This window comes from Cannabis sativa, chromosome 9, assembly GCF_029168945.1.
Source record: "Cannabis sativa cultivar Pink pepper isolate KNU-18-1 chromosome 9, ASM2916894v1, whole genome shotgun sequence".
Classification (NCBI taxonomy): domain Eukaryota; kingdom Viridiplantae; phylum Streptophyta; class Magnoliopsida; order Rosales; family Cannabaceae; genus Cannabis; species Cannabis sativa.
Window position 1 is genome coordinate 789481 of NC_083609.1, and position 12239 is coordinate 801719.

General features: G+C 29.6%; 1 protein-coding gene across 3 annotated transcripts; it reads right to left on the reverse strand.

Moving 5' to 3' along the window:
• Positions 1–12: 12 nt before the first annotated feature.
• On the reverse strand, positions 13–7456 carry LOC115722368 (DNA topoisomerase 3-beta). Of its 3 annotated transcripts, XM_030651562.2 has the most exons (15): positions 7301–7456; positions 7157–7213; positions 6356–6459; positions 5830–5923; positions 5434–5533; positions 4749–4992; positions 4388–4550; positions 4191–4310; positions 3484–3563; positions 2773–3051; positions 2200–2368; positions 1971–2099; positions 1654–1866; positions 1306–1485; positions 13–946 (listed from the first exon to the last, which is right to left on the reverse strand). In XM_030651562.2, exons 1-15 carry the CDS (start codon positions 7322–7324, stop codon positions 305–307), a joined length of 2598 nt encoding a protein of 865 aa, XP_030507422.2. In that variant the 5' UTR covers positions 7325–7456; the 3' UTR covers positions 13–304. The 3 variants fall into 3 exon arrangements, with proteins under 3 accessions (XP_030507422.2, XP_030507423.1, XP_030507424.1); XM_030651563.2 differs by lacking the exon at positions 7301–7456 and having other exon boundaries at positions 5830–5918; positions 7157–7173; XM_030651564.2 differs by lacking the exons at positions 5434–5533; positions 6356–6459; positions 7157–7213; positions 7301–7456 and having other exon boundaries at positions 5830–5920.
• Positions 7457–12239: the final 4783 nt, after the last annotated feature.

A 12239-nucleotide genomic window follows, 5' to 3' on the forward strand; every position in this document is an offset into this window, starting at 1 on the left:
ACATACTCTGTATGTCAATAACTTTCAAATTTTCTTTTATTAAATTCCAAACAAAATCCATATTAACAAAATTGAAGAAAAATTACAATTTTACAAATATTGAATATTTATGACGCTAAAAAAGATTATTAAGCTCATGCCACTTACAAACTTTAGGTACTTAAGCTTAAGCTGCAATTTACCGTTTAAATAAATCAGAAACAATTCAAGAATTACACTTTTACAAAGTTCCGAGCACTTTTAACAACCGTTAACAATTTTCAAAAGCAAAGTAGCAGTTAGTGTCCATTATCATTACAAGCAATCAGAAATCTCGAAAGCTCATTTTCGGGTCCACATACTTCCCGCCACCACGCCCTCGTCCCCTACCTCGACTTGCTCCCTTACCTCTTCCTCTCGAGCTCAAACGCCTGAAAAACGATTTCCCATGTTTCATCTCCAAAAGTGAATGAAGAAACTCGTCACAAAGAATGCAACCAGCATACAACGTGGTTCCATCTTCCAATGGCGTCGTCTTTTTATTAAAGTCCACTTCTATGATTGTAGAGTTACAATCGAGACACTTATCTTGAGTAGTGGAAATTCGGTGAGCACCTTGGGGAAGAAAAATAAGACAGTTACAAGAATTGCAATGGAGTCGCCACTTGGGAGCACTGACTGGGTCTAGGACTAGTGTTCCGCTACATTCGGGACAAGCACATACTCCTTGGGTTATCATGGAATGTTGACAAGTCGGGTGAGGGCAGAGAAAGCAAGGCATCCCAGCTCCCTTACCCAACTTGTTGGAACCGCCGGTTTTTGCAGCACCAAAGAGTGTAGTTATACCTTCGAATGGAGGACTGTTGTAACAGTACGGGCAGAGTGGGAATGACTTGCCTTCGGGACCAGGCATCGAGCAAAGTAGAAGCTCAAAATTGTCTAAAGGACAAGTAAGTTCCTTGTAAAGCTGCAAATATTAGACACTTTTGTTAGAAATTTTCAAAAATGACTCTTTTTTAGGAAAAAATGTTTTATGAGAAAAATTCAAAAAAAAAATAATGAGAAAATAGTTTAGGATAACCAGGTAGCCTTAAAGTAACGAGATGGGTAATCGGTAACCTCCTTAAGGTAATCAATTATCTTATGTTATTTTTCCTGTTTTTGCGCACATTATATAAAAATCCATAAAATTTGTAATTTCTACTTATTCTCGATTTGAGTTTTAACAAAAGCTAAAAAAAAAATATTTTCGTGAAAATTTTTAGGGTAAATAATTAATATTAAGAAAGAAAATAGAATTTGATTGAAGTTAGCATAAATATGTACCTTGATTATACCCTTCTGGGGTAGATAATAAACCTCCTCACAGGTAGGACAGTACAAACGTGATGGTTGACTAGATATGTGTTTCATGTATCGAAGACATTTCCCACATTTACTAAGGACTCGCCCCGAGTCAGCAACTGGCGAGAATTGCGCCTCAAATAACGCATCCATGTTATCGATCTGCAAAATATCAGAAAGCATCGAAACATATTCAAGAATAACAACATAACAACACTCTCATTAGAGTTTTTGTTTTGTTCTTTTGGTGATATGTTTGGTCTTTAAAAGTTATTGCTTGCGTATAAACTCGGGGTACTAAAATTGTAACAAATGATAAGGAATTCTAACCTGCTTAACAAAATAACTGAATTTTTGCCTGAATTGGAGTAGAACATGCTGAACGACGTGAACATGATCAGCTTGTCCCTTAGCAACATGATTAATCTGTTGTTCGATGAAACTACGAATATCCGGCAAACATAGATCTGGGTCAATACATTGATATCCTCTTATCAAGGTTATACCTAAGGGAGTCGGAACCAGCTTTCTACCCGCTTGTACCTGCAAATTTATCTCGTAAACTAAATCTCACAAATATTGGAGAAACAAATCAGGTAATAAATAGAGAGAAACAAGCATTTAAATAAATTAAATCAACTAATAACCTTCACGAAATTGCGCTCACAAATGTTGTTAATATGAACAGAAATCGATGCATCTGTGCCTATTCCATTCTTCTCCATAAGGGAAATTAGTTCACTCTCACTTAAATAATCTGGAGGCGACGTACTCCCCTGCAGACAGTACAGACCCGAAATAGATATAATTTTTCACTACATACATGATGAAAAGATGAATATGAAAACATACGATATTAAGAATTTTTCTAGTTACCTCGTAAAGTTCCACTCTTGCAACTTCTAACTTCTCTCCTTTTCTAAACTGTGGCAGATTTTTCTCAGCTATACCCAACCACGGCATAACGTCTGTAAATCCTTTAGTCAATACACGAATCCCTACACAGTGGAAAGATTCCCCGCCAGTTGAAAATTCTACCTTTGTTCTGCAACAAAACAAAAGAGTTGATATATTATAAAAGCACACAACAAATTTAGCATTAGAAATGGCCAAAGCAGAAACTGTATAAGCTATTGAAATTTCAGCACGTAACAGAGCTCAACCACGATAAATCATACATCCAATCATGTTTTCAGCCCCGTTTCACATACATATACATTATGAATTTATTAGGTTTTAAACTCTATTATGTGCACCAAAAAGGTTAATTATGCAACTGCACCAGAAGATCTATTAAAGATTGACGTAATTGAACCAGCATGTAAATATTAGAGACCGGGTCACGCAGGAAATAAGAGGTGTAATTATGCAACTGCACCAATCATAATGCTGAAAGGAGGGTTTTAATAGAATAAATGAAGGAAAAGAAAATACCAGCTTCAGTTTTACCTCAAATATTTGCAGTCCGGATAAAGGGTTCCTATAAAATGTTTACAGACATATTCATATACTCTCCAAGCATCTGTTTCCAGCATATCTTCAGTTGCTGACATCATTGGTGTAATTGGAGGATGGTCACCTGCATCTGTGCCTCCACGTGGTTTGTGATAACCATCAGAAAGAAGTGGCCTTACATAACTACCCAATGTCGGGTTATTTGCTAGCGCACCAAGAGTTCCTTTAAAGTCAAACGAAGATGGATATGCTGTGCTCTCTGTACGTGGATAGCTAGAACAGCAGAGTATAAGATAATAGTTTCATAATAAGCAAAAGAAGGACATGACACTGAAAAACAATGCCATCTGATATTATTTAAAATCCATCACAAGAGGAAACATATTTCCCGAAGATCAGGTTGTCAGTTCACCAAAACTCAACCAGTCATACATTTATTCTTCTCCTAGGCATTTATCTACCCTTTTTTAACATCAAAAAAATTTGACAGCCTAAGAAGCCAGCCATAGACTAGACATCTATCTACCTAGACATTCTACATTGAAACAAGTAATTATAGTAGAGCAAACTCTTATCAAGGGAAACCAACAAAAAAGTGAATGTAGTTCATGGCCAACCAACATAATGGAGATCGATGCAATAAAATTGAAGTATTACAATGAAAATAAAATGAATTGGTATCAGTAGAGAAGAGTTGGCAACTACCTGATGAAACCACGAATATATAAGCGTTCAGCCACTTGCATAGTTGTTTGGGGTCCAAGGCCTAATGCACTTGAAGCAATCTGAATCAATTAAGAAAAAAAATGAACAAAATAAAATAAAAGGACAATGTACAGGGATTGTATGAGATAATCCGTTCTTATTTGAAGAGCTTGGCCAACTTTAGTTAGTCCTACAGAGCAAATTAGAAATAATTCTACAATATAACTAAACAACTTGAAAATACTTCCACCTAAAGAAGAGAAACAAAACTTCAAAAGACCACACTGTAATTACTTCCCAATTCAAAAGAATAGTTATTACTTAAGCAAGAAAATGGACTCTCATAAAAGAGTATAGTTTTGGGTAATTATTATTAAAAAAAATGCAAATTACTTACAACACTATGCTGTTAGGTGGGCATAAGAGGATTATATAGGGCAATGACAAAAGATTCAACTTTGAACAGAGTTGAAAATGCAAAATGCAAGCTTTTAAAGACCGGCCACATTCATTTTGTTTCATGCAAATCTTCTTTTTGTGAGTGAGTGTGTTTGTGTGTTGGATTCACTGTCCTCCCTTATGTGTCCTCCAATACTTTTCAATATCATTTTTCTTTTCTTACTAAAAGTTACACAAACCTTGAGGAAAAACATATATTTCGGGTTTTGCTTTTTTTGATTTTAAAGGGTTGTGAATTTTTTTCTAACCTTGAGAAGATTTACTGTATTGAGACCAGAAGGACGACCTTTGACTTCATGCTTTTCTGATACTTCATTGACTTCTAGAATTCCATCTTCAGTTACTAACTTTTGAAACATTGTGGCAGCCTGGAAAGCAAAAAACATAAGAACTGTAAAAAGGGAAGGTGAAAAGAATTAATTTCAAAGCAAGAAAAGTGCCTCACATCTAAGTCAAACAACTTCTGGCGTTCCCAATCTAGTTGAAGCTCATAGCCACTTTGTAAAATGTAGGGACGTACTGACCAAAACTTCTCTGGCTTAAATGTACCGATCTGTAAATACCGTTGTACACAGAACCCAAGGGTTGGAGTTTGACATGGTCCATAGCTGAAGGTAACAAAATTCATTAATTCAATTAGATGACACAAAATTACAAAATCTAATTGAATTTTAATATTGTAAGAGACAGACACATATATACACACTTATCGCAACAAATGACTTATGCCTAATAGAGTGAAAAAGCAAGAGTGGCGTATAATTGTGAATGTACGTAAAATATGCCAAGGAAATAAGAGAACCCACGAGATAACTCTAGAATCAAGATTTCCATATTTCCCTTGAAAGTAATTTGTCTGAAACCGTGTAAATGCGACCCCAACTTTCAAATCAATCTCTTGTCGAGCATCAACTGCTAGTGACTCATCCTTGTTAGGTTCAGCTAGATTTTCCATGGCCTTCAAAATGTCTTTTTCAGTAACAGAGGAAAAACGTGCACGATAAACCTTTCTTCTTGTATCATTTACACCAAAGCCAGTGCACTCAATAACTGCAATAATAAATTTATTTAGGTACTTTAACTTGTTACCAGCATTTATTCGTCTTCAAAAACCATATCATATGGTCAAAGAATGTTCAACATCTTTTCATGTACTTAAAGACCCAATAGAGCTATCACTCCAATAATTCTCACATGTGATTTAGTGTCATGATTTTGGGTTGATATAACTAATATTATGAAAGTGTCAAGTAAATCGGACATTTCATGATATAAGAAGATTCAACATTCAACATCATCTTATAATGTGGCATGTGGTTTCAATCTAGAAGAATTTAATAAACAGCCTCATCATGATACCGTTTCTCTTAGTCAAAGAAATTTTTTCAATATTATTATTGTTACACTACATTAGGAAGTATTTCACAACAAGCATCAACTAAATAAAATACGTATTTAAAAGATAAATCTAATAAAGTATCAGAATGCTACCTTCGAAACATATATTTTCTCCCTCACGGTCACAATCCAACCACAAAACCAAGTAACTACAACCACGAGCTTCTTGATTTAAATGCCTACCTATATGAGCCTACACATCAAGAAACAGTCAAAATGCATGTGATTTTTGGGTTTCAATTATTTTATATTTTATTCCACATTTCTTGAGGGACTGATTTAATTTGATGTAATATTGATGTTATCGATGACAGCAAATGCATCATGAAAATTAGATTCGAAATCATAAGGTCCCAAGCATTATATAACTCAAAGCAACAGCAAGGAACAAATGTACAATAGGAAATCAATTGTTTAATAAAATAAGACAAAGAAATTATAAGGGAAAAACATATAGAATGAAATAAAAGCAAACAACAGCAAAAGTACCTTAGGATTTGATTCATTCTTAACGATTGGAGCTTCAAAAAGATCTAGAGGATCGGTCAAATTCCAGTCTTGATATTTTTGTGGAAAATCTACACTAGATTGACAAACAAAAGTAACAATAATTGGAAAGAGGCAAACTTATTACTAGAAAAACACACAAAAGGAAAATCGTAATATCATCTATTTCAAGGTGAAAAGAAACATCAATTACATGTTAAACTTGCTAGAAATGTAATAATGAAATAAGAGCCTCTGTCATCAACAAAATTTAGTTTACATCATTCCAGTTGATGTATATGATAAGCAACATCCTCTACAGATGATTTATTAATAAAAGAAAAAAGTATAATGAAAGATAGTATTAGGATAGTAAAATTTGAGAAGACTAATCTAAAGAACATAATTTAAGAATATTGGAGGCCAATAGTGACAACAACTCTAAAAGCTCTGCACACCCTCTAAATAAGACTAGTAGTTGATAATGACTTTATCTCTCCCTATTAAATAGTAAATGACAAGCAAGGACCTGAAAACATGTCCAATCACAGATGTAACTCTATATTGTGCTCTGAATCCAAGAAAATTCCCATCAAATTCATGAACATCTGTACTACCCCTCCTTGTACTCATCTGTACAATGCAAACATTCATTGTATCATGAATCTCATAATGACATAAAAAAGAATTAAAAGAAAATCATTTACATAACATGAGAAAAACTAAGATAAAGCATGCACTAGCAGGAACACAAAACTAATCCCCACTACTTATTAATAAGGTGTTGAGGCATATTCAACTACATAAAACTACACCAAATAAATATACAAAGGAAAAGCATATATCACTTATGTTTTTAGTGATACTCAAGTTTATGTAACCACAGTAATCGATAAGAAAGAGAAAGAAGAATGAGTGTTCCTAAAGAACACAGCATTTTCAACTTATCATTGTCCTTGTTATCAGTTTCAAAAAATAACAAGAAAAAACAAAGCTTTAACTGTCTGCTATTCTTAACTATGCTCAGTAATCTGCACCATAATTTCAGCTTAGTTAAGCCATAAGAAGATCAACAAACTTATTCACAGCCATAGAAAAACTTAACAACATTACAAATTCAAATTCCAATAGATTCAACAGTTCCAAAACAAGTATCAGTAATTCATAAATTGTGATTAACCAGAAACATCATAGTTTCAGCATATCAGTAATTCTCTACTCTAAATAACAAGAAACACTTTCTCCGCATCCAAACACTGAATCCATCATCAATACATACATATCACATATATATAGACAAAATAGAGAGAGAGAGAGAGAGAGAGAGTACATGAGCGCGAGAGAGAGCGTTAGCGATAGAGAGAGCGATGCTAGGCTTCTCAGCAACCTGTAAAAAAAAACAAAAAGAATGAGTTGTTTTCTTCACAGGGAAAAACAAAAGGAAGAACCCTTGGCCTTGGCCAAAGCCACACACCATAAGAACTTTGGGAGGAGCCATGGCGATGGTGGTTGGAATTAGGGCTTTGATTTGAGAAGCCTTTGTGTTTAAGCCATTTCCCGACTGAACTGAGTGAAGAAAGAGTAAGAACGTTACTTCCTTTCGCAACGAAGAAGATGAATCTATGGGCCGAAGAGCTGGACTTTTTCCCAAAGGGGCCTAAAATTCTTAAGCCCAATAAACAAAAATACCAAAAAGCTTAAAAAGCACTTAAAAATACGGAATATTACAAAAATATGAATTCTAAGTTTGGGGTGCTTGCACACCTTTAAAAAAAGGTACATCGATGCACCCTTTATCTGTTTCAGCATTCGAAAGAATTTTTTAGTCTAATTTTTTCTGTTGTTATGTATGTTATAGTTATTTAAGACATTCTGTAAAATTTTAAAAAATTTGGAATAATTTACAATTTTAAGCAGTATTCAAACAATCTATTTTATATGCGTATAATATAAAAAAAGTCTTGAGTGCAACAAACTATTTGAATCCTGATTTCGGTGTTTAATTTTTTTTTTTTTAATTTATCAAAATTTGAAAGATGTCTTAAATAACTACAACGAAGACGACCATGAAAAAAATTAGACTGAAAAATCATTCTACATCGAAAAATAAGATAGAAGTGCATCGATACACCTCTTTTAAGGAGATGTATTGTAAAAACACCCAATAACTTTTACATATTTGTAAATTATTTAAGTAAACATTTCCAACATATGGTATTTGGCAGCATATTCCCTTGTTGGACTGAGATAATGAGAAATCCAAATAAGTGGATTTATAAATAAATGGAATTATTTCAAAAAATATATGTATATAAAAATACGCTTGTATGGAATTTTAAATATTTTTACAGTTTTTAAGATTTTATTTATGTGAAATACGATTTTTTGATATATTTTTATGTTATAAATTTATTATTATGTTGTCGATTTTTTATTATTTGTATGTTATTTTGTTGTTATTTTTCAGTTACTCTCATGTAGTTTTTTTGTTGTTTTTTTTTTTTTTTTGTGTCTATACTTATAGAACACCTCAAAAAATTTACTAAGAATAGCAATTATGTAATTTTCCCTAATTAAATCCCTTGCACCAAAATCAAAAATAGCCCACTAAAGTTTTAGGCTTTCAAACCACTTGGCTAGCCAATTGTGTTCAATATCATGGATCTATTAAGAGAACATTCTTATTAGTAATTGCCAATTTGATAACAAAATTAACTGCTTTAAAAGCAACAAAGAAAAGATAAAATTATCCCTAAAAGAAAAAACTCTTAAAATTAGAGAAAAATATAAACTTAAGGGTGTCTCTATAATTTAAAATTTATTTATTTTAATTCTAAAGAAAATACATAGCATGTAGTTTAATCTCTTATTATGATTCATGTAAGTCGAGAAAATAACTTAATTTACGGGTAAGTTGAAACATACATGTTTTTTTTTCATTAGTTAATCAAAAATAACTTTATTTTAAATTCAATTAAAATGTGCCCACTTATATAACTCCACATTACCAATTATATTCTCACAACTACACAAGTTAGAGTTGAATGGAGAATCAGAGTATCTTTAGATTATAGAGGCATAATTGGTAGAGTTGTTGAAAAAAAAAAGTAGAAATGAAAAATATAGAAAGAGGGGGAGAAAATAAAACACAACTTAAAAGAGGTATACCATCTAATTTCCTCCTTAATTTATATTTATTAATTTCAAAGATATTTCTATAAATAACAAAAAATAATAAAAAGTTTACAAAAATACAGGTTTGCAAATTTTTTTATATTTTTGGCAATTTTTAACTTTTTTATTTTACAAAAATATAAACACTTATTTCATATTGCTACTACATAAAAGTAATGTATAATTTTAGGTATTTGAGTAAAATTTCCTTTAAAATAGACTTTATCCAAACCTCAACAACAAAATTTTAATTTTCCTATTAATGAAGAAAAATCAAATTTCTTTAACCAGTAAAATTTCTTCTCCAAAACTTATCACTTTGTTTATTTTATCAAATCATGATAAACATTACTTTATATCTCTTAATTCCAGCGTCTCGAGTTAATTAAGGTAATTTTTTTATTTAATAACAGTAAATTTTGTCTAAGTTAGAGTTTATATTAAATTCTATTTTTAAGAAGATATATCTTTTATACTATGATATACCTCTTATTGTTTATTCATTTCCAATAATTTAGTTATTGTTAAGAAGATAATTTTACAATCTATATTTTCGAAAAAATAAGCAAAATAACATAATATAATTAGAGTATAATTATGAAGCCAAAAAAGATTAGAGACAACTATAGTTCTTGATTTCTTTATATAAATATAATTATATGAAAACCTAACCTAACTAACAATGTGGGAGAAGAACCTTTTTTTCTAGACACAATGCACTTAGCACTAGTTTTCACTCTTTTAACTTTTTATGGCACCAAAGTATAGACTTTTAACTTTTTCTAATTAGGTTAAGTTAATTAATCATAATAATTATAATAAATTAAACATATAATTAATCTTAGCCGTAAAATTAAAGCTTGGTAAAAGACAACACCAAAAAGTTTATAAAGAAAGTAAAACAAGTAGTAATAATATTAATTAATAATTAAGAAATATTAATCAAAGTTTGTGTTTGTGTGGGCCCTCTTCTACGAATATTCCCATGCAAAAAGAGCTTCTCTTAAGCTTTAATAATCATCATTAGTACTTACTTACCACTACTACACTACTAACTTAATTAGTAGGTGAAAGTCAATTAATTATTTTGTTAATTACTTACACCTCTAGCTGTTTAAAATTATAATAATAATAATAATAATAATAATAGTAATAAGATTTATCTTGTATTTTATTTGGAGCATTAATATAAAGTATTAGTAGTTTAGTTTTAAGAATTTTAAACTATTAACTTAATTAGTAGGTGAAAGTCAATTAATTATTTGTTAATTACTTTAATGTATAAACAACTCTCTAATTTGTTTAGAGTTGTAATTTCTAGATTATATAATTTTACGGCCTATAACGTGGTTCAATTGGCACTCGCCTGTAATATAATTGGTATGGTTGACTTCTCATCTATACCAGATAATATTTTATGTAATAACCGTGAGGTCTAATTTTTTTGTTGTTTAATATATTTACGCCGTTTTTTTTTTCAAAAAAAAAAAAAACTATAATTAAACGTTGTAATTATTATATAATATGATATAAATCTTTTAAAAAGTGAAGAACTTTTTTTTTTTAAAAGAGAAAAATCACCACTACAAAAAATTTTACTTTTAGTCACAACAAAATTTGTGACTAAAAATAAAAAAATTGTGACTAATTATAAATTATTGTTATTGTGTTGTGACTAAAAAGTCTGTGACTAAAAGTATTAGTGACAATTTGTAACTAAATACGATGTTTTAGTTACAAGTAACTTTTTGTTATGACTAAAAGTCACATTTAATCACAAAAAATTATGTTGTGACTAACAGGTTATCATTAAAAGTAGCAATTTTTTTGTAGTGCATAATCGAAATTACGAATTCAATATTATTTTGAATTAATTTTTATATACAACTTAATTAATATATTAATTTGAATACAATTTTGTGTAAATAATTAAATTAAAAAGAACATATATAACACAAGGATACTAAAGAAATAATAATAAGTATATTAATAATTAATGCATATTACATAAACCTTTTCTCTAAGTCAATATTATTATTAATATTGTACAAAAATAATATTACACCATTGTACCCCGACAATGTGAGCAGTACACATTTGAAATTTAAGTAATTATATATATAAATAAATAATTAATTATACATATTTATATATATATATGAATATTTATAGCTGTTTACAACGAAATCTCATATGCATATATTTTTTATTTTTCAAACTCAAAATCTTCACGAAATATTATTCAACAAAAAACCAAAATTGACATTAAATTCAAAGTGAGAACGCGTTACAATAATATTACTTGTTCAAAAATATAATCTATATTTTTTTATATGTAAATTAATTAATTAATTAATTATATAAAAATTCATATTGATCTGCAACTTGTCACATAAGATTTTTTTTTTATTTTAATTTTCAATTTCTACCGACAATAATCGATGAAATAATAATTCACACAAAAAATAAACTTTGAGATCATAAAAAAAATATTAAATCTCTGACAAAATTAAACTGCTCCTCAATAATAAATAAATAAATAAAAATTATTGAAATATTTTAAATAAATAAAAACAAAGACTTATTATTATTATTTATTATCTTTAATCATTAATCTCAACTCTGCAAATAAATGATTCCTTCCAAACTTTGATTGGAAGACACTTCGTTTGTTTTCTTACAAACAAAAAAAAAACTTAGAAAATAATTTGTTTATAAATAATAATTTTTTATTTATTCAAAGAATCTAAAAAAATTAAAATTAGTTAGCTATGGCAGAGACATAATAATATATTAATGAATAAATAAAAAGAGTCAGATATACATATATAAAAATAAAGATTAATTAATTAAACAAGAAGAAAACAAAGTAATTAACCTCGTAAACTGTGTCATTACCCAATAATATATTGACACGTGTAAAAATGAATAATTAAGCTAGAGAGAGGGAAGGTGCATATGAATATGTCCTTCAATGATTGAAATTCACGTTAATATATTATAATTAAATTAAATAAATAAATAAAGAAAAAAATTCAATTTTTGTATTTTCATAATAAATAAATAAATAAAATTGAATTAACAGATATAAATTATATTATTACCGACATGAAGAGGCATCTTTTGATGATTCAAACTCAAACAAAAAACTAAATCAAGCTATATTCATATATATAATTCTTTAATATATTTTGATTAGATTAATTTATAATTAAGTTTAATTTTCGATTGCAGATCAT

Coding starts and splice junctions, on each gene's coding strand:
- LOC115722368 (XM_030651562.2), bottom strand. CDS start 7,324: ATGGCTCCTCCCAAAGTTCTTATG. Junction 5,534..5,829: donor AGAATGAATCAAATCCTAAG/GTACTTTTGCTG, acceptor CTTGATGTGTAG/GCTCATATAGGTAGGCATTT. Junction 4,993..5,433: donor AGAAAATATATGTTTCGAAG/GTAGCATTCTGA, acceptor TTATTATTGCAG/TTATTGAGTGCACTGGCTTT.